General features: G+C 41.7%; 2 protein-coding genes across 2 annotated transcripts; one reads left to right on the forward strand and one right to left on the reverse strand.

Annotated features, from left to right (window-relative positions):
• Positions 1 to 13925: 13925 nt before the first annotated feature.
• LOC138214137 (butyrophilin subfamily 3 member A2-like) lies at positions 13926 to 17280 on the reverse strand. Its single transcript, XM_069175506.1, has 5 exons — positions 17275 to 17280; positions 15392 to 15779; positions 14987 to 15274; positions 14771 to 14887; positions 13926 to 14398 (listed from the first exon to the last, which is right to left on the reverse strand). The coding sequence occupies exons 1-5, from the start codon at positions 17278 to 17280 to the stop codon at positions 13926 to 13928; spliced, it is 1272 nt and encodes a 423-aa protein (XP_069031607.1).
• A 135-nt stretch (positions 17281 to 17415) lies between these two features.
• LOC138214138 (high affinity immunoglobulin epsilon receptor subunit alpha-like) lies at positions 17416 to 19896 on the forward strand. Its single transcript, XM_069175507.1, has 7 exons — positions 17416 to 17446; positions 17523 to 17576; positions 17941 to 18204; positions 18592 to 18849; positions 18937 to 19056; positions 19359 to 19431; positions 19702 to 19896. The coding sequence occupies exons 1-7, from the start codon at positions 17416 to 17418 to the stop codon at positions 19775 to 19777; spliced, it is 876 nt and encodes a 291-aa protein (XP_069031608.1). The 3' UTR covers positions 19778 to 19896.
• Positions 19897 to 22936: the final 3040 nt, after the last annotated feature.

The raw sequence follows: 22936 nt of genomic DNA on the forward strand, positions 1-22936 counted from the left end.
GTCGCCCTGCTGCCGGCTGTCTGAGCATCTGACTGAAATACAGCGAACAGTCAACTTCCTCTTCCTGTGCAGACCGTTTCTGGTGTTGCAGCAAAAGTTTCAGCCGGCGTCAAAGTGTCTTCAGCGCAGTCGAAGGTGGATCGTCCCCGATTTGACCTTTTTCTGACGACTAGTTTGGCTCCTGGAGGATGATGAAGCGCGTCCTTTTTGAATTATGTGCACGTGCAGCTTTGGTGATCTGTGACGGGATGTCTTCTCTGTTTTTGGTTCTTTACTCTGAAGGAGAAGTTTTAAAATGAGGTTTGGAGTCGGATGATAAATTCTCTCAACATACAACATGCACTCGTGATCTTTTCATATATTTAAACGAGAATAAAACTGCTTTGACCATTTGTGGCCACTAGATGTCATTGTGTAATGTTGGAATGTAAAATCAGGAACCTCTGCAGTGAAGAGTATTAATAACTGTACAGTTATTAATAACTGTACAGTTATTAATACAGAAATAACTATTAATTAACTGCCATGCTTCATACATATAATAAGATGCATTATGAATTTATGGTTTGGTAAAAAGCCTTGTGAAATGTTTTTTTTAATCTTGGAAATTGATATTTGTTTTTCATTGATTTATTTTCCAATTGAATATTATAATTAAAGGAATTGAGAACAAAGAACTGATCCACAAATCTGGAGTCAACATTCGTCTACTGCTGCAGAAACAACGTGCGTTAACCCGTAACGACAATCTCCTCCTCTGGTAGTAAAGCAGCAGATCCAACTACATGAACTCCCTCCTACTAATACACACTACGGGGTTTTTAAAGGTATCTGTATCATGTTATGGGGATAAACTGGAATCAGTTACCATGGCAACTCGTTCAAAGTTCAATTATTACCGGATTCACTCACAGTGAAAGCAGGACAAACCGCCGCCCCGTGTTTAATGGTTAACTCATGAATTTATGTATTTCAAGATAAAGCTTTAAATTGAATTACAAGGGCAATTTTGTCTGTACAAATTTTGCAGTTTTTACTGAAAACTTGAACTAAAATCAACACAAAAACCGTAATAAATAGTAAAACTCTGATTGGATGTGCAATGGAAGACATTCATCAGCCGTGACTACATCACCTGCAAGAAACAGTTGATGAACTCGGGTGATTAAGGTCATAACTAACAATGATTTACAGAACTGACTGTGCAGTTCGTTGGAGGACTCGTCACACAACAGGTACGCAGGCCTTTGAATTTGAACTTTTCTTATTCTATTTATAACCTTTATTCTAAAACACAGACTCGCTTCAATAACAGTAAACGTCGTTCTGCAGTGCTTTAGTAATACTCTTTAGCAGAATCTTAAGTGTACCTTAAAGTCTTTGTGTATGAAAAGTTGTAGTCATTCATAAGTTTGATTTGATGTGTTTAAAATTTTGATATTTTAGTTGTTTTAACAGGACGTTTGTTCATTTTTAGTTCAAACTGTCCAAAAAAGAAAATGTTTCCTTTTTAAAAGCTGCTGTTGGACAAAGGAGGTCACGAGCTGGAACATCAAACTACTGTGGTACCGAAACATTTGTTTATAGTTGAGAACGTCTTTTTTAACAATCTTTGCTATGTTTGCAAGAAACGTGAAAGTATTGTCTGTTTAAACGTCAGAATGAATCGTATAAACCTTCTTCAGGATTATCTGTGTTGGTAAATGTGAACGTTAAACTGCATTACATGCAAACGTCTTTATGACTTGTGGCATTTCAATATGACATCAGAAGTTATAAAAAATACTTCATAAATACATATATACGATTTACCAGGATTCAAATAGCGTATAAAAATGCAAATACTGGTAATAAATTAAAGAATCCACACGTTAATCAAATAATCTAAAGCAGCAAACCTGTTCAGGAATTACTTGATTTGTTTTGATGGTATTTACATAAAGATGAATTTTAAAGAGTAGATTTCTCCCTTTGATTTATCAGGTGTTTTCTCTCCTGAACTGAAGGATGTTTTCGAGGAAGAAACGACGGTCGCTTCAGCGTCCCTTCAACTCTCTCGCTGTTTTGACCTTCCATCTTCTCCTGATTCGCTCTAGTGGAGGTAACCAACTCACACGGTCGGCCGCTCACGAGCTCCAGAGCGAACACGCTATAAAATGATAGCAATATATTTGAAGGGAGCCGTGTGATGAATTTCTATTTCCTACAGCAGAAATGAATAACAACGATCTATTTCTTTCAGGTCAGTCTCAGTTAATTGGTCCACCTCGACCGATACTGGCAACGGTTGGTGATGACGTCATTTTGCCGTGTCATCTGGAACCGGCTGTGGACGCACTCGACATGACGCTGGAGTGGACGAGATCGGACCTGAAACCCGAATACGTCCACGTGCTGCGTTCTCGTCAGGAACTCGTAGACACTAAACACGCCACCTTCAGGGGTCGAACTTCGCTGCTCTCAGAGGAACTGAAGCGCGGCAACGTTTCGCTCAAACTCACTGAGGTCAAACCCTCGGATGGGGGAAGGTACCGGTGCTTCATCCCAGCGCTGAACACGGACTCCTTTGTTGAGCTTGTTGTTGGTGAGTGGACGACTGACCCGGTAGAGACACGGCCTCCTCCTGCCGTCCAGCTCCTGTCCTCAACTCTCTGAGATTCTTCCTAAAATAAAGAAATCACTGCTGAGAACGACGCTTTACATTTAAAATATATCCACAGTTATTCAGAGTTGAAGTTCTTGAGGATGTTCGTGTCAATAAATCCTCCCTTTAATTATATTGTTGAGTGCAGTCACTTTATTTATAGTTCATATTCTCCTTTTGCTTAACGACAGGTGCTGTTTCCTCACCTGATATCATCATAGCAGGACTTGATGAATCCTCCAGAGGAGTGATGTTGGACTGTAAGTCTGCAGGCTGGTATCCAGAACCTGAGGTGTTGTGGCTGGACGCTGAGGGAAACCTCCTCTCTGCTGGACCTACAGAGAGCGTCAGAGGTCCTGATGACCTCTATACTGTCAGCAGCAGAGTGACTGTGGAGAAGAGACACAGCAACAGCTTCACCTGTAGAGTCCAACAGAACAACATCAACCAGACCAGAGAGGTTCACATCCACCTTCCAGGTGAACGTGGTTCATCAAATGTTCTGACTTTAATTCTATTGGGTCGGATTCTATAGAAACGAAGTGTAATTCTGTGTTTTATCTTTTCAGATGAGTTCTTCGTGTCTCCATCCAGCTCTGCTGCTCTCATCGCTGGTTTGTCTGTTAGTTTGTCTGTTTGTATTGTGTTTATTATAGCGCTCCTCTCTTGTTGGTGGAAACGGAGAAAAGACGTCATGAGTAAGTCAACAGATGTACGACTGTGTTGGGAAATATCTATTTTACATTTCCAGTCAACTTGGCATCGTGTCTTATTTTATATTCTATCTTTCACCTCCTTATTAGAATAGTTTTACTCTAACAGCTTTAATTTCACAGAGACCCGGAGAAGCTGTGATGAAGATGAAGGAGGAAGAGAGCAAAAAAACCTCCTGGGAGGTGAAGTGGAAGGAGAGACGACAAGCAGACAAGTAAGAACCTGAATCATGAGGAGTTATTTCTCCTTGGAAAACTGGAAGGAGCAAAAATCAAACCACAAAACGCTCCTTAAAGTCTGAAGATAAACAGGCTGATGGGAACAGAGGAGGAGGAGGGAGGAGGAGGAGGAGGAGGAGGGGGGAGGAGGAGGAGGGAGGAGAAGAAGGAGGAGGGGAGAGGAGGAGGAGGGAGGAGGAGCAAAGGAGGAGGGGGGAGGAGCAGAGGAAGAGGAGGTTGGAGAGGGGGAGGAGAAGGAAGGAGGAGGAGCAGAAGAGGAGGGGAGGGAGGGGGAGGAGGAGGGGGAGGAGGGGCAGAGGAGGAGGGGAGAGGAGGAGTAGGGAGGAGGAGGGAGGAGGAGTAGGAGGGAAGAGGAGCAAAGGAGGAGCAGAGGAGGAGGGGGAGGGAGGAGGGATGAGGGAGGAGGAAGGAGGAGGAGCAGAAGAGGAGAGGAGGGAGGAGGAGGAAGGAGGAGGAGCAGAGGAGCAGAGGAGCAGCAGAGGAGGAATGAGGCTGAGAGTGGAGAGGAGACTCAGAAAGTAAACTCCTTCATATCTGTGATTTATAACATTTAACATCATGTTTGTTCAAATGTGCTGAAAAGATGCGTCGTCTGATTTCTGTCCTCCTTCTAGTCTTCATGGAATCCATCAAAATGGTTCGAGGAGGAGCAGCAGAGGAGGAGGGACAAGGAGCGGAGGAGGAGGAAGGAGGAGGAGCAGAGGAGGAAGGAGGCTGAGGATGAAGTGACATCTTTGAAGAAGAAGGTTCATCTTTGTATTTTCTTCAGATGAAACATTTCCAACTTGGTTCTTGTTTGTTTGAAGTTCTTGGTGTTCTTCTTTGAACTCGTTAAATGAGTTTAATAAAGCTACCATCGAGTTACAAAGTAGATTTGATCACTTCATTCAAATCTGTAGAGCTCTTACTGTCAGAGGAACGTGTGTCGGATAAACAGGGAATTTCTCAGTTCATTATGAAAGAGGACAAATGCTGAGATGATCATGAATTCATCTCCTCGGTACAAACACTGTGACCTTGTTCTAGATGAAGGTTCAAGGTTCTTTATAATAGATACTTCAAAATAATGTCATCAGATCATGAAGAAACAAATCTCTCATCTTCTCTCCTCTCAGCTGGAAGAACGATCACATGATCATGAGGAGCTGAAAAAAGAGAATCTGCAGCTAGAAAAAGACCTGAAGGATGAAAAGACAGAAAAGGAGAAATCAGAGCAGCAGAAGAAGAATCTGCAGACCGAGGTTCATTTTATTAACTTTACACTCTGTTATTAATCAAACTGTTTTCATATCAAGTCACTCAGCTTCATGACAGAAGAGCTCTCACCTTTCCTCCATCTTTTCTCTCCTTGTAGGCGACCCGTCTATCAGATGAAGTCCAGAACCTCCGAGAGGAAAAGTCCAGAACTGAAGACCAGAACCAGCAGCTGCTAAAACATCTGGAGGATCAGAGAAAAAAGGTTTATTTGAATTAGTTTATGTTTCAAATATCTGTTAGTTGTTAATCTCACAATTATTGCCTCCTTTGATGAGTTTAAACATTCAACTGGAAGGTAAAGAGTCAGTTCAGTTCAACTCTTTGTGTTTTCTTGACACTGGTTTTACATCCCGATTGTTTGGGATCCCACAGAACTCTATTTTTGTAGGTATTAAACATTACTGATTACTTTGTTTTTATATGAGATTATAAAGAAAATGTTATCGACTTCCAGGAGATTTACAAGATGATGAAAATGTAGAAATGTCTGTCAGTTCGTCACAGAACTAGAAGACATAGAAACTCTGAGTAGAACTATGTTTTGTAGATTGGACCTCTGACACCTTTTCCAATGGTTGAAACTGTAAAACAAGGATCTAAACTATCCTCCTCTTTGAGTGTTGTTGATGGAACACTTGATCAAATCAGAGCTCCTGTGTTGAAACTTCACCGTGCTGGAAGCCCCGTTTTTAAAATGAAGACACTTTAAGAAGAATTCAATCCAGACCATTGATGAACAAATCTCTAATCTTCTCTCCTCTCAGCTGGAGGGAGGAGGAGGAGCAGAGGAAGGAGGAGGAGGAGCAGAGGAGGGAGGAGGAGGAGCAAAGGAGGAAGGAGGAGGAGGGAGAAGGAGGGAGGAGGAGGAGCAGAGGAGGAGAGGGGAGGGAGTAGGAGGAGAAGCAGAGGAGGCGGAGGAGGAGCAGAAGAGGAGGGAGGTGGGAAGAGGAGGAGGAGCAGCAGAGGAGGAGGGAGGAGGAGCGGAGGAGGAGGAAGGAGGAGGAGCAGAGGAGGAAGGAGGCTGAGGATGAAGTGGCATCTTTGAAGAAGAAGGTTCATCTTTGTATTTTCTTCAGATGAAACATTTCCAACTTGGTTCTTGTTTGTTTGAAGTTCTTGGTGTTCTTCTTTGAACTCGTTAAATGAGTTTAATAAAGCTACCATCGAGTTACAAAGTAGATTTGATCACTTCATTCAAATCTGTAGAGCTCTTACTGTCAGAGGAACGTGTGTCGGATAAACAGGGAATTTCTCAGTTCATTATGAAAGAGGACAAATGCTGAGATGATCATGAATTCATCTCCTCGGTACAAACACTGTGACCTTGTTCTAGATGAAGGTTCAAGGTTCTTTATAATAGATACTTCAAAATAATGTCATCAGATCATGAAGAAACAAATCTCTCATCTTCTCTCCTCTCAGCTGGAAGAACGATCACATGATCATGAGGAGCTGAAAAAAGAGAATCTGCAGCTAGAAAAAGACCTGAAGGATGAAAAGACAGAAAAGGAGAAATCAGAGCAGCAGAAGAAGAATCTGCAGACCGAGGTTCATTTTATTAACTTTACACTCTGTTATTAATCAAACTGTTTTCATATCAAGTCACTCAGCTTCATGACAGAAGAGCTCTCACCTTTCCTCCATCTTTTCTCTCCTTGTAGGCGACCCGTCTATCAGATGAAGTCCAGAACCTCCGAGAGGAAAAGTCCAGAACTGAAGACCAGAACCAGCAGCTGCTAAAACATCTGGAGGATCAGAGAAAAGAGGTTTATTTGAATTAGTTTATGTTTCAAATATCTGTTAGTTGTTAATCTCACAATTATTGCCTCCTTTGATGAGTTTAAACATTCAACTGGAAGGTAAAGAGTCAGTTCAGTTCAACTCTTTGTGTTTTCTTGACACTGGTTTTACATCCCGATTGTTTGGGATCCCACAGAACTCTATTTTTGTAGGTATTAAACATTACTGATTACTTTGTTTTTATATGAGATTATGAAGAAAATGTTATCGACTTCCAGGAGATTTACAAGATGATGAAAATGTAGAAATGTCTGTCAGTTCGTCACAGAACTAGAAGACATAGAAACTCTGAGTAGAACTATGTTTTGTAGATTGGACCTCTGACACCTTTTCCAATGGTTGAAACTGTAAAACAAGGATCTAAACTATCCTCCTCTTTGAGTGTTGTTGATGGAACACTTGATCAAATCAGAGCTCCTGTGTTGAAACTTCACCGTGCTGGAAGCCCCGTTTTTAAAATGAAGACACTTTAAGAAGAATTCAATCCAGACCATTGATGAACAAATCTCTAATCTTCTCTCCTCTCAGCTGGAGGGAGGAGGAGGAGCAGAGGAAGGAGGAGGAGGAGCAGAGGAGGGAGGAGGAGGAGCAAAGGAGGAAGGAGGAGGAGGGAGAAGGAGGGAGGAGGAGGGGGAGGAGCAGAGGAAGAGGGAGGAGGGGAGGGGAGGGAGGACGAGGACGAGGGAGGAGGAGGAAGGAGGAGCAGAGGAGGACGGGGAGGGAGGAAGAGGAGGAGGAGGGGAGGAGGAGGAGGAGTAGAGGTAGGTAGGTAGGTAGGTATATACTTTATTAATCCCCGAGGGGAAATTTTTTCGCCACAGCAGCATACATACAGAAGCAATAATAGAAACAATAGAATAAAATAATAGAATAGAATAATATAATAGAAAAGCAATAAAATAAAATAGCAGTAAATAGCAGTAGAAAATATAAATATAAAATATAAAATGCACAGTATATACAGTATATATACAGTACATTATATATCTATATATATTATATACAACAAACCAATAAACACAGTCAACATATACATATATATATATATATATATATATATATATATATATATATATATGTATATATATGTACTTGTTTTACAGTACAGTATATATATATACAGTACAGTACAGTATATATCTATATATACATACATATGTACAGTATATATCTATATATATAATATACAAGCAACCAAGAATATATATATTCAACCAAGAATATATATATATATACATATATATATATATATGTATATATATAATATACAAGCAACCAAGAAACACAGTCAACAGTGTTATTGTACTGTGATGGATTTTGCCAGAGGTGATTTATTGTAAAGTCTTATTGCAGTGGGCAGGAATGATTTCCTGTATCCGTCCCTGTGACAGCGGAGCTGGAGGAATCTTTTAGAGAAAGTGCTCCGCTGTCCCTGCAGCAGGTGGTTGAGAGGGTGGACAGGATTATCCAAGATGGACAATAGTTTGTTCAGCGTCCTCCTCTCCACCACCTTTTCCAGACTATCTAGTTTGTAGCCGATGATGGAGCCGGCCTTCTTAACCAGTTTGTTAAGTCTGTTGGTGTCACCGGCTCCAATGCTGCTCCCCCAGCAGACTACTAGAAGTACAGTTCACTGGCCACAACAGACTGGTGGAACATCTCCAACATCTCGCTGCACACATTGAAGGATCGAAGTTTCCTCAAGAAAAAGAGTCGACTCATCCCCTTCTTGTAGACAGCATTGATGTTGGTCTTCCAGTTCAGTCTGTTGTCATGGAGACACCAGGTACTTGTACTCCTCCACCATGTCCACCTCCTCTCCCAGAACTCTCAGCGGTTCTGGAGCCGTCGTCTTCCTCCTGAAGTCGACCACCATCTCTCTGGTCTTGGCCACGTTCAGAAGGAGGTGATTTCTTCCCCCCCACTCCACAAAGTCCTCCACTACTGCCCTGTACTCATCCTCCCGTCCATCCCTTATACATCCTACCACTGCAGAGTCATCAGAGAACTTCTGCAGATGTCTTGACTCTGAGTTGTTCTGGAAGTCAGTTGTGTACAAGGTGAACAGAAAGGGGGACAGAACAGTTCCCTGAGGAGCTCCAATACCACTGATCACCGTATCAGACAGCACACTGCCCAGACGGACAAACTGTGGTCTGCTTGTCAGGTGGTCAGTGATCCAGGAGACGGTGGACGCGTCCACCCCCACCACCCTCAGCTTCTCACTCAGTAGCAGTGGTTGGATGGTGTTGAATGCACTGGAGAAATCAAAGAAAGTGATTCTCACAGAGTCACCGGTTCCATCCAGGTGAGACTGAGCTCGTTGCAGCAGGTAGATGATGGCGTCGTCCACTCCCACATGAGGCTGGTACGCAAATTGCAGAGGGTCCAGAGAAGATTTCACCAGCGGCCTGAGGTGGGCCAAGACCAGCCTCTCCAGCACCTTCATCACATGAGATGTGAGGGCAACCGGTCGGTAGTCGTTGAGGCCAGATGGAGTCGTCTTCTTGGGGACAGGAACCAGGCAGGACGTCTTCCACAGCACCGGGACCTCCTCCTGCTTCAGGCTCAGGTTGAAGAGGTGTTGTAGGACCTCAGCCAGCTGGACGGCGCAGGTCTTCAGGACCCCGGGGCTGATGCCGTCAGGTCCTGCAGCCTTGCGCTGGTGGAGTCTCTCCAGCTGTCTCCTAACCTGGCCAGTCGTCACAGAGAGGGGGGTGAGGGAGGTGTGTGGGGGGGTCGATGGAGGAAGAGCCCTTTGAGATTGTAGAGGAGGAGGGAGGAGGAGGAGCAGAGGAGGGGGAGGGAGGAGAAAGAAGGAGGAGGAGCAGAAGAGGAGGGGAGGGAGGAGGAGGAGGGAGGAGCAGAGGAGGAAGGAGGCTGAGGATGAAGTGGCATCTTTGAAGAAGAAGGTTCATCTTTGTATTTTCTTCAGATGAAACATTTCCAACTTGGTTCTTGTTTGTTTGAAGTTCTTGGTGTTCTTCTTTGAACTCGTTAAATGAGTTTAATAAAGCTACCATCGAGTTACAAAGTAGATTTGATCACTTCATTCAAATCTGTAGAGCTCTTACTGTCAGAGGAACGTGTGTCGGATAAACAGGGAATTTCTCAGTTCATTATGAAAGAGGACAAATGCTGAGATGATCATGAATTCATCTCCTCGGTACAAACACTGTGACCTTGTTCTAGATGAAGGTTCAAGGTTCTTTATAATAGATACTTCAAAATAAAGTCATCAGATCATGAAGAAACAAATCTCTCATCTTCTCTCCTCTCAGCTGGAAGAACGATCACATGATCATGAGGAGCTGAAAAAAGAGAATCTGAAGACCAAGAAAACAGAGGTTTGTATTTTGATGTGATTATTGTCTGTTTTTAGTTTGAAATCTCCTGATGACAGATTCATTTTGGAGGAGAAAGGAGAAATCAGAGGAGCAGAACAACTTTCTTCCAGCAGGCAGTTTGAACATTCAAAGCATCGCTGGAGGAGGGAGGAGGGAGGAGGAGGAGGAGGAGGAGGGAGGGAGGAGGAGGAGTGAGGAGGAGCAGAACAACTTTCTTCCAGCAGGCAGTTTGAACATTCAAAGCATCGCTGGAGGAGGGAGGAGGAGGAGGAGGAGGAGGAGGAGGTGGAGGAGGGGGAGGAGGAGGAGGGAGGAGGAGAGGAGGAAGAGGAGAGGAGGAGGAGGAGGAAGGGAGGGAGGAGGAGGAGGAGGGGGAGGAGGAGAGGAGGAAGAGGAGGGAGGAGGGGGAGGGAGGAGGAGGAGGAGGAGGAGCAGAACAACTTTCTTCCAGCAGGCAGTTTGAACGTTCAAAGCATCGCTGGAGGAGGAGGGAGGAGGAGGAGGGAGGAGGGGGAGGGAGGAGGAGGAGGAGGAGCAGAACAACTTTCTTCCAGCAGGCAGTTTGAACATTCAAAGCATCGCTGCACTGATTATTCTAGATGGAAGAAATGAGAAATGGAGGAGGAGGGAGGAGGAGGGGGAGGGGGGAGGAGGAGGAGCAGGAGGAGGAGGGGGAGGGAGGAGGAGGAGCAGAGGAGGTGGGAGGAGGGAGGAGGAGGAGGAGCAGAGGAGGAAGAGGGAGGAGGAGCAGAGGAGGAGGGGGAGGAGCAGAGGAGGAAGGAAGCTGAGGATGAAGTGGCATCTTTGAAGAAGAAGGTTCATCTTTGTATTTTCTTCAGATGAAACATTTCCAACTTGGTTCTTGTTTGTTTGAAGTTCTTGGTGTTCTTCTTTGAACTCGTTAAATGAGTTTAATAAAGCTACCATCGAGTTACAAAGTAGATTTGATCACTTCATTCAAATCTGTAGAGCTCTTAAAAAATAAAAGTAAAAAATACATCAGCTGCTCGACAATCTGGAGACAAAGAGAACAGAAGTTGATCTTTTGATACACAAACATCTCGTTGGTTTCAGTTTTAAAGGTGAAAGAGGATAAAAATAATGTTTTGAATTACAACATCCCACATTAAGTGTGCTCCTTGTATGGAGTGAGTTCCATCTCAGTGATGTTTATATTTACTGACTTACGTGGGATTTACAAGATGCTGTAAATGAGGAGAAATGTCTGTCAGTACCAGTCACAGAACTAGAACACATAGAAATCCAGTTTCCAGCTGTTGCAGAGAAGCAGAACAAGAATCTGCAGACCGAAGTTCATTTTATTCACTTCACACATTCTTATTAATTGAACTGTTTTATCACAATCTCACAATTATCGCCTCCTTTTATGAGTTTAAACATTCAACTGGAAATTAAAGAGTCAGTTCAGTTCAACTCTTTGTGTTTTCTTGAGACTGCTAGAAAGCTAGACAGGAAGTGATGTCATGATTTCAGGTCTCTTTGACAGACAAGTTTCAAGTGTCTCTTGTGTGTTGTCTCACTCAGTTAGGACAAAGACAGACAACCTCCAGCAGCAGTTCAGCCAATCAGAGCTCAGCAACAGGACACATCACTGTGGAGGTCGACCAATGGGGCAGATATATCCGTCTCATAAACACCTCCAAGCAGGTAACACTGTTTGTGTAGATAAACACTGAATAAGTACTGTTGGTGTTCAACATACAACACTATACAACTGTAGAACAGTAATACACTAAACAAGGTGTTCCTAATGTCCCGTACAAACCAGGACAACAACAACAACCTGCTGTTAATGTCGCAATCTATTTTCATGTAAATAATAGAAATGACAGATTTAATGCTCACCAACATTCATTTGTTGTTGTGTCTTTGTCTCATTGTTCCTCTGGTGGTTAAATGTCCTGCAGGAGGAACAACTGAGAGGCTGCAGGTTAAAACTACAAGTCAACAACACAGAAACCTTCATGTACACATTCAAGGAGTCTTTCAACATCAGGAGTGGATGGAGAGTCACTGTGAGTGTTTCTTGATGTTTCAGTTATGTTGTTTCTTTATTTATTTTCTTTCATTTCCTTTTTTTTGTCTTTCTTTTGCTTCTCAGTCTTTGACCTTTGTTTACTATATTTACAGATGTGGTGTTCAGGTTCTGGCAGCAATGATCCTCATATTGGTCACCTGGTGTGGAACGAAGTGAAGCCCTGGAAGCCTAAAGACCAGCTGCAGCTCAGCCTCATCACTCAGACTGGAGAGATCAAACTACTATAGTCCTCATTTAGTTGCTTTAATCACCAACAGTAACAAGTCATGACAAAAAGTTTCCATCCAGTAATTGATCTGATGAGGAAGGAAGTCTTTGAGGACTGAAGACCAACTGCAGGTCGTCCTGCAGCTCCATTTAAATAAAGCACTGTAATCTAAAACAGCACGACTCAGCAAAATGACTTTTCTTCTTGATCTGATCTGAAACACGTCTCTCCTACTTTTTAATGATTTATTGAAAGTTCACACAAAGTAGACAAAGTTCAATTAAAAACACTTTTATTTTGTATTTGCTCCACTGATTTCATGTCATTTGAGCTGCAACACAAACATGTTTTTACAATTATTGAATCAAAGTCGGCTTCCGGATGATGTTTCTGTTTCTGACCTCGTTTCATTCGTCTGTAATTTTTAGTTTCATCAATAAATACAGTCAGTGTAGAATTTGCTCCGCTATGTTTTCTGTAATAAAGAGATTAAACTTCATATAAAAACATGTTTGAACTCAGCCTTGATGATCAGATGTGTGTCGTCTTCCTGCCGACTGTCTGAGCATCAGACTGAAATCCATCTGAAGTGCACCGTACGACAACTTCTTCTTCCTGTGCAGCTCTTCATACGAGACACACGTTTCAACCAGCTGTGTTTTGGATGTCTTTGAGTTTACACCATCAACTTCCTGCCAACAAATTCTCCAACACATTTTGAACGTTCCAACACAGTTAAACACTCGTTAAACTTGAATAAAAACACAGCCTCAAAGTTCCTCTTTGATTCCACCAGCAGCTGAAAACTCAATTCTAAAATCCTGATATTCACACAGTTAAATCTGGAGCCCAAGCAGCAACCTCCAGGGCTGAGACACTCAGCCAAAGATGAAGTTCCTCCAATGGCCACCAGGGTGTTCAAAAGCCAGTTAGTCCTCACAAACAACACACCGACGTACAATCCTCCTCCCCAACACACCGTTTAAAGCTGACGATGCTGTTTGGAAGAGAAAACATGGAAAGAGTTTGGACAGACGTGAAACCTTAAATACACCAAGATTTCATAACTTAATAAATCAGTCACAGAGAAAGCTCAGGACAAAAAACTATGTTTAATTTTAAAAAACAAACATGTAAAATCATTGGAGAAACAACTGAACTCTACACGTACAAACTCTTTATTGGCTTCTGTTTGTATTTAATCACACATGATACAAATAAAAAACTAAAAAAACTGTCACTTTGCAGTAAGAAAGTATTTGTGTATGAAATCTTAATATATTTATATATATAAAAGATAAAAGCTACACACCACACCATAAGGTTATATTAAACACTCCATATTCTGAAAGGTAATCTTCATAAAATTAATTTAAATCTATATGATATAAACAACTTTTGATTTTTATCTGTAATTCATCAGCAGCAGAAAACATCTGGAACTTTTTGGATTGTTTTATAGGATTGTTAAAAAAAAAATCAAAGTGTGAAACCAGAGATATTTTCTAAAAGTTACATTTCTATATTTGATATCGTATCACTTTGTAAATGTTGTGTTTAAAAAAGAAGTCTTAAACAATCACTGACTGCTTTGACTGAAATGTTCTTCAATTAAAACGTTTCATCGTCTTATTTCTTCTCTTGCTGAAGTTTAATCTCATTTTTTCTGTCTCTCGATCTCCTCGATTCGTTCTTTCATTTTCTCCATGTGAGTCTCTATCTTGGTTTTCCTTTCAGTCGTCATGGTAACCTCGTCACTCATCTTCATCATTAGTTTCTCTGTGTTCAGTTGGAGTTGTTGAATCTCGTTCTTTTTGTCCTTCAGTTTCTTGATGACTCCTTCCAGGATTTTTTCTAGTTTGAAGAATCCCTGAACTTTAACGGTCTGATCTCCCTTCTTTTCTGTTACATCTTTATCCACTAACTTCATCTTCTCTTCACTCTCCTCCACTTCTTTCTCCAACTCCTCCTTTTGGGAGGAGAGTTGTTTGTTCTGCTCCTCCAGCTCCTCCTTCATTTCCATCAGTGCATCAATCATCTGTTTCGTACTCGTCTGTTCTTCTTCACTCTTTTTCAGCTCCTCTTCAAGTTTTGTCTTTTTCTCGTTCAAGTCTTCGGTCTTTTTGATTTCTTTCATGAGCTGTGATTGATCTTCATTCTTACTGTTAGAATTCTTCTTCATCTCTGTGGAAACAAATGAATGAACCGTTGAAAATGTTGAATGTTTCATTTATGCAGTACTAAAATCAAAGAGACACAATAAGCCAACAACAGTGTAGAATACATTTCATCATGCGTTTGGAACAAGAAGCTCCTTTCTATCAACTTTCTACTTGGACTACGACCTCTGCACTTCAACATCTGAAACAATCATGTGATGCCGTCATGAATTTCATTGTGATCTGTGAACATAAGGTTGACTTTCATTGCTGCATTAGGATTTCTTCATATTAGCATTCATTTCAAATTCATTTTTAAATAAATCAAATATGTTTGACTCACTTTTGTTTTGTCTCCGTTTCCAGATAAAAAAGGAAACTGAGAGAATTAAGATGAAGCAGAAAACCACGCTGAAGCTGATAGAAGCTGCACAGTTAGACGGAGCCACGAAGAAATCATCTGTACAAACAATAAAACAAAGAAAACACACTGCATTCACGTAACGGAAAACTTCAACTGTTAAAACCTGAAACTTCTCTTTCCAGAATTTATTCCTACCTGCAATAGATATGTGAACCTCTCTGGTCTGGTTGATGTTGTTCTGTTGGACTCTACAGGTGAAGCTGTTGCTGTGTCTCTTCTCCACAGTCACTCTGCTGCTGACAGTATAGAGGTCATCAGGACCTCTGACGCTCTCTGTAGGTCCAGCAGAGAGGAGGTTTCCCTCAGCGTCCAGCCACAACACCTCAGGTTCTGGATACCAGCCTGCAGACTTACAGTCCAACATCACTCCTCTGGAGGATTCATCAAGTCCTGCTATGATGATATCAGGTGAGGAAACATCACCTGGTGAGAGAGGAGGCATTTAAAATAATGATTATTGGGTTAATCCTCCCAACTTTGGAGAAGTAGTGTGTCAGAAGGTGGAGTCAGCTGTGTGAGTAGTGTACTTCATCTACTTACCAACAAGAAGCTCAACAAAATATTCTGTTTTCTGTTTAGGAATGTAACATCTGTATCTTCCATTGTCAGAATATTTCACTTCAGAGAGTTTCAGTGAAAAGTCTCCGTGCTTCAGTTTGTCAAAGGACAACGAGGCTCTTCCCTCGAAGGCTTTGTTTTGGTCATCCAGAACCTCCTGACCATCGTACCACACGTACACAAATCTGGGGTTCAAATCAGGTCTACCCCACTCCACCGTCACCTGAACACCACCTGATGGAGCTTCCAGGTGGCACGGCAAAACAACGTCATCACCAACCAGTGCTGTGATTGGCTGAGATGTGCTGATCTCCTGCATCTGACCTGGAGAAAGAAAGTTCATCAGATATTCAGATTCAACACTTAAATGCTAAAAACATTGTTTGCTTTGTTAAAATATGTTCTACATTTCGTGATAATCAAAACTAAATGAGTAAAACCAGTGATTTCCTGGAGTGTGACCAGTCAGAGAGCTCTCTCATCTCGTCTGACTTTACGTTACACTGCTGTGTTACAGCCTTTGTACACAAACACATTCAGAACATTTCAGTGTTCAACTCACTTTGGTAAAAGTGTGTCAGGAGAACGAAGACCATCATGTGTTTGAAAGATAATCCGTCCACCATGAGAACCATCCTGGAGTCCTAAATATTCAAATACAGGTATTCATTATTAGTAAGTTCACAAGTCAGCTTAAAGTACTTGTTGGCTGTAGAAAACAAGCTTAAATGTAGTAACAGAAAAAGAAAGTGTTTTACAACAGAACATCTACGACTTTAACTTGTAAACCAGATTCAACATTTAGCAGCAAAATGTGTGAAGACATCTGAGAGTAAAGTGTGAAGTATCTTCTGCAGGAAGAAACACCAACACTAACCTGGCTCCATATTTGCTTCTCACACTTTCCGTTTAATTGTACAACTGAGACCAGTCAAAGCCGTCTCATGTAGTCTGTTGTAAAAACTGCTTTTAGACATTCTGACATTCAGAACATGTTGAAATGCGCTGAAATCATGAAAGCAGCCATTTAAAACGTGAACTTGAGAAACTTCTGAATACCTGTTTAGTGCTTGGAAGCGGCGCCTCTCCTCTCAGGAAGCTGTGTGGTCAAAGTCTTCTGACAGCAGCAGGTGTACTTCGATAAGTCCCAGGGCAAATAAAATGAGGTGTGTTGCTTTATTACACGCCCATGATTGTAGTGTATACGTACGCTACACACACACACACACACACACACACACACACACACACACACACACACACGTTGGATCAGTAACGAAGCCTACCTGAACGTAGAAGTGTAACGCAGCTGACTGCCTGCAGAGGGCAGAGTTGTTCTGCTGTCAGAAGACCTGACTCAGACAAACAGAGAGCAGAGAGGTGTGATGGGGAGTTCATCGTGGACAAAGTCCCACAAGATGCTTTTGTCATTTGTTATCATTGACTTTGATCTCAGGTTCAACCTCCTAAAAACAGCAGCAGTCTCCATCTGTATGAAAGTTTGGATTCAAACAAAAGACGTTCAATTCCAGAATTTTTGTCAACTTCAACCAAAAAGTTATTTACTGCAGATTGACTCCATCAATGATATTTCAAAATGGACAAAGGAGGCTCTGAACCTAGAAGGAGGGCACGGAGCCTTTTTCTACTTTCAGGTCTCGTGCATATTTTAAAGGTTGATAACTTACGTTTTTAACGGTCATAAATACTCTCCTCATTTTATTGTATTATTTTTAGATCAAAACAGTGACGTCTTATATAAGTAGCAGAGCGGTGATGTCTCAGCGGTACGTCTAGAGCTCCAGTTTAAACCTGCTACTGCATCAACATTAGAAACAGTTCAAACAGGAAGAGGAGGTTCTGACCTCCATCATGTCTCAGTCGTATTTCAGTCTGATGCTCAGACAGACAGCAGTAACATCAGCAGTAACATCAGCAGTAACATCTGCAGTAACATCAGCAGTAACATCTGCAGTAACATCAGCAGTAACATCAGCAGTAACATCATGGAGGTCACAGCTCTCTGCATCCACGTTTGTGAGTACCGATTCTCCCAAATGATCCGAGTTGGATTTTCTCCAGTGTCAGAGGTGAAGCTCTTTTCTCTCTCCAGGGGTGAATGTGTTCGTCCTGCTCGCTGCACAAGTGCACTTTGCTCAGAAAGCCGGTAAGTTTGACGCGATCTGTTTTCTGTTCATCGGGATCTCTGACGCTTTTCTGATTCTCTTGAAAATGATCTTTGATGTTGATTTGATCCTTTTGGTTAAATCTTAGCAACAAACTGATTAACTAAGAAAACGTCCTTTAAAGTGCTTCGGGGTCAAAGATAAATGAAGCTCAAGTCTGTACTTCTGTTTTATAAACACAACCAAACCCCTGAACGTCACCCGAGCGCAACAAGCATTAAGTCTGTTTATTTTCATTTTGTATTTCTCATATTTGTGGAATTATTAGTCTTGTTTTTGTGCACGGTGATTGTCTAACTGTTACGTCTTCATTGAACTGTTTCTTTGTCTGCTCGTCCGTCTCAGATGCAGCTTTTCCTCACATCTCTCCAAACAGACTACAGTTCTTTGTCTACGAGTCTTTCTCCGTACGATGTGGGAAGTTGGATCTCTTCACAGAATGGAGAGTGATGAGGAGCCATGGAAATATTCCAGCAAACTGTTCTGAGACACCGAACACATCTGCATCATCCTGCACAATTAAAAAAACCTTTCAAAGGCACAGTGGAGAATATTGGTGTGAAAATGAACAGGGAGAAAGAAGTGATGCTGTCAACATCACTGTTACTGGTATGTTGAGCGATTCATTACAAGTTTTCTAATAGTAATACAATCAGCTTCAATCATTATGTAATAGGTCTATATTCAAACAGTGAGAAACATAAGTCCCACTATAATGTTTGAATAGTCTCACTGGATGGGCAGAACCTTTGATTTCACCACAGTCTGGTAGAAATGATGTTATTGACCAATAATTTGCAACAGAAATGAATTATTATTTATCTACTTGTCAAGTCATATTTATATTGCTCACAGTGACATACAGTAAATTGCATATAAGTATACAACACTTTTCTGGCTAACTGTTTACAAAAACCATAAAAAGGCATCATATAGGATGTATTCTAATAAACATACGTTAGTAAAGTAATCTATTAAATATTTGATATTGCTCAGGTGGTTCAGTGATCCTGGACATTCCTGCCCAACCTGTGATCGAGGGGAATGACGTGAGTCTTCGTTGTATGAAGGAGAACAGCGAGTCACGACACATCGCTGATTTCTACAAAGATGGTGTCGGTCTTGACTCCAAGTATAAAAGCAGCATCGCCATCCAAAACATTTCCAAGTCTGACGAAGGACTCTACAAGTGCAGCATGTCTGGAGTCGGAGAATCACCAGCAAGCCGACTGCTGGTTTTTAAACAAAGTGAAGGTGATTTTTGTTTTGTGTGTGTGAATGTTGCTCTGCTTTAAAAAAACACATTTCTGATATCATTCTTCCTTCCTGCACCAAACGAAGAGACTCCTCCTTCTCATAGTGTCTCTCCTCAAACCTTCATCCTGCTGTGGACACTTTCCAGTGTTGTGTTGGTGGCTCTGTTGCTGCTGATGGGAGTACTGCTCAGTAGGAAACACAAAGGTAACGCAACCATATCGACTACAAACTTTGTTTACTTTGTTCTGGTATGTTTTATAAGTCACGTTGGCAAATGAGTCCTTTGTTGGATTACGCTTTAATTCATGTTTGGTAAAGACTTGAAATTCATCGGTCATGTGTTCGTGTACTGCTGACGTTGTTTTCTGAATTAAACCAAGACCTTTCTCTACTTTAACACCACATGATGTTTGGATAATTTGGTGGTAAACAAATGAAATACCGTTTTACTGGCATGTATCAGTATCAGCAGTCTGCAACTGTACGAATAATGTTTCCCCAAACAGAACCAGAAGCATCCAGAACCACCGCACCACGTTTACTGGAGGACAATATCATCTATTCTTCAGTCAACTATAAGTAAGACTGAGTCTTGTACGTAAAAATCACTTGAATTTACCATGTTAGAAGTGGAACGGCAGCATAACTTAGAAAAGATGTTATAGTGAGGTTTAAATGAAGAACATGAACCGCTATCATCTCCTAAACCATGAAAGGTTGTGTTGGTACAGCACATCTCTCTTCAGGCAGGCTGAAGACACACTGACCAGGACTCTGTGTTGTTGAGTCTGTCTGGTAGAAGTTATGAACCCACTTTTAAAACATTTTTGCGTATTGTGTGTTTTTCAGGCCACTGACAGCCAACGGACCGACTGACCTAGCAAAGCAAAGCAAAGCAGGACGTCTCACTGTTCAGGCAAACTAGAGGATGTTACAGTAACTTACAATTACATCATTACAATGATGAAAAGAGGCAGACAAGCAGGTTGAAGGAAGGTGGATTCAACATAAAAAGGGAAACTTAAAGTGGTGTTGGATATAATGTACAGATGGTTTTAAATAAAGCTATCTTGCTATCAGTTTGATCTTTTTTCTTCTTAATTACAGATACTCATACAACACAAATATTTAAAACTATGACTTCACAGAAACTGAAAAATTAATTTGCTAAATCTTCAAACAGCACAATTTCATCCATATGATTATTGTTTTAATTTTCAGAAGAAGAAGATGTGAACGATTCTGCATTTTTCTACGTGCTGTTAGTTTGTGTGCAAATTCAAAATGCATGTAAAACCAGAGCTGGAAATGTACTGATTACCAGTCAGACCAGGCTTGAAGAGACAGTTTAAAGTAGTGCAACTGTCTACCGGGTTTAAAGGGTTGTGTGGTTTGTTTGGCTTCCTCAGTCTTTGTCTGGGGTCTTTGACTCATGTCGTTGGCGTCCATTTCAACAATGTGTGGTTTATTTTAGCACAGCGGTTAAACCACCTCAGTCTACCTGTGTGTTCACACGTCTGCACACCGTTTATAAGAACGGAGAAGCTGCAGCTCCACAAATACACTCGTCGTGGTCAGCTGCAAACACAAAGTGGTTTCATCACCACGTTTGCTTTTTGCTCTTGTATGTCTGATCCCAGAGAATAAGATTGGTTTTTTTCAGACTTTAAAGTCCCTGCTGCATGTTCCCACTCATTTATAATACGTGTTCAACATTGTTTTACATCACATTCATCGTAGAATACGTCTCTCCATCAACACGGCCAGTCTGAAATCCACTGAATATGAATCACAGTTATGATGTAAAAACACTTTAAACCGTGTACATTTCCCACTAATGTGACGTCAAGAAGGTTTTTGAGGCAAAAGAAACAGAAGAGTCCTTTTTAACACGTTTTAAAAGGTCCCTTTTCATTCGGTTGTACAACTATTGTGAATTTGGTTCAACTTTCCACCACTTTAAGGCTGGATGGAGGGGCCATTGATAGCTCAGTGCTGCCCCCTACTGTTGGAAACCATTAACACTGGCAAATATGGAACATTATGCAGTAGATTAAAACAGGTTGATGTTGAACCACAAAGATATTGAATCTGGTGCTAATGGCTTAAGTTTGTGATTTTCTTTGTCTTTCAGTGCTAAATTAACTTGTCAAGCTTTCATGCTGACACCTTCAAAGTAGATATTTATTGTATGGGTGGGAAAAAAATGTGATTTGTTAAAAAGAAATTAAATATTAAGTAACTTATATGGCTTTAAACACAATTAAAACTGCAAGCAGTGATAGCGGGCCCTCACACTCTGTGTGCCGCCCCCCTGAAGCCGTCTCCCCGACGTGCAGCGCGAGGTGCCGCATATCCCCGATTAAAGTTGCTATTTTTTCTCGTTTCCTGTCTCCAGCAGGGGGCGCTATGACTATGACGGAATATTACTATCAGGTGTCTTCAGGGCAGGACTGCTATCAAAGATGTAATGTTTGAGGAGGATCGGAATATGTTCATAAAAGTTAGTCAGCTGCAGGTTCATGGCGAGACGCTCAAAATGGCCGCTACGACACGGTCACACCGATCCACGAAAACAAATTCATGATGCCGAGACACTTTTCGGTACATCTCGGTGTGATACACATGTCCAACAAATTTGGTGCATGTACGTGAAATTAGGTGCCGGAGCTGCAGTCTAGGGGGCGCTGGCGAGCCGTTTGGCCACGCCCACTCGCAAAACCCATATCAGATGTATGGTCTCACCATGCCGGATGTATGTGACACGTTTCGTGAGGTTTGAAGCATCCTTTGACCTTAAACATCAACTTCCTGTGTCACAGCGAGACATCAAACTTTGCCGCATCGTCACGGCAACGCCCATTGACAAAGTCGAACGAATGTCTCAATATATCATCAACTACATGTTTAGGTTGTTGTGACCCGACTTTACGTTCATGTGATCAACCAGCTCGACGTAGAATGTGAAAGTATGAAAAGTGTCATCTCCAGTGGCCAACAGGGGGCGCTATGACTATGAGCGAATATTCCCCCACAGGGGTCTTCAGGGCGGGGCTGTTATCATACCTGTGATGTTTGGAGAAGGTCGGTCCATGTACATAAGATTTAAAGCAACTCCTAGTTTCATGGCGAGACGCTCAAAATGGCCGCTTCTCACGGGCACACACATCGATGAAAACGAATTATTTATACAACTTTTAATCCCAAACATGTTTTCTATCCAGAGAACCTAAATTCAAGTCGGTCCGACAAAATCCCTCGGAGGAGTTCGACAAAGTACAACGTGTCAGAATCGCCCAAAATGGCGACTACATTCAAAATGGTGGACTTCCTGTCGAGTTGACGTAACGGTGCAATGTCACTTTTTTGTGCGTCCAGGTGTGATACACGTGTCCACCGGATTTGGTGAATTTAGGTAAATGTGGCCGTCGGGGCATCTCTGCAGGGGGCGTCAGTTTAACGTTCCCGCTCGCACTCTCAATCAGTTACTCCTGTTCAGCCAATCACATGAGTCCATCCTCAAATCCATCACTAACGAGGAAGTCCCACGGTCCGTGAAGTCACGTCATTGGTCGGCCGCACGCCGCGGTTTCCTGTATTATTTCAAATGAAAAGCCTTTTAACGTTGAATACGAACAATAATAAACTGTAAAATCGTGTACATACGTTCCTCCACATGCTGTCTCGAAGGCTGACAAGCTGAATATTATCATCCCTGTTAGGGAGGGTCTGTTGCTACAGTGTGTATGGCGTCCTACATTTTAATGTCTAAAAATAAAGAATACCCACATTAAAAATACTTAAAATGAACTAAAGCTTTTTATCTGCTGCATGTTTTTGAGATAAAAAAGTGGGGAAGACAAAGTTGGATTGTTTTTACGATAGAGCTCCTTTACTGGAAGTGGTAACTGTGTTTATGTGACTTTACAAATGTTCATTCACCTTAATTCACTTTTTGAGAGATGCAATGTTTTAAAATGGTGGAAAACTGCACAAATAAAACAACAGGGAAAAATAACAATACTCTGAGTAGAAATACAGCTAGAAAATGATTCATCTCCATAACATGTTTGTTTGATTTCAT

Source organism: Embiotoca jacksoni, unplaced genomic scaffold, assembly GCF_022577435.1.
Source record: "Embiotoca jacksoni isolate LCO1_2020_lvr unplaced genomic scaffold, fEmbJac1.0.p SCAF_68, whole genome shotgun sequence".
Classification (NCBI taxonomy): Eukaryota; Metazoa; Chordata; class Actinopteri; family Embiotocidae; genus Embiotoca; species Embiotoca jacksoni.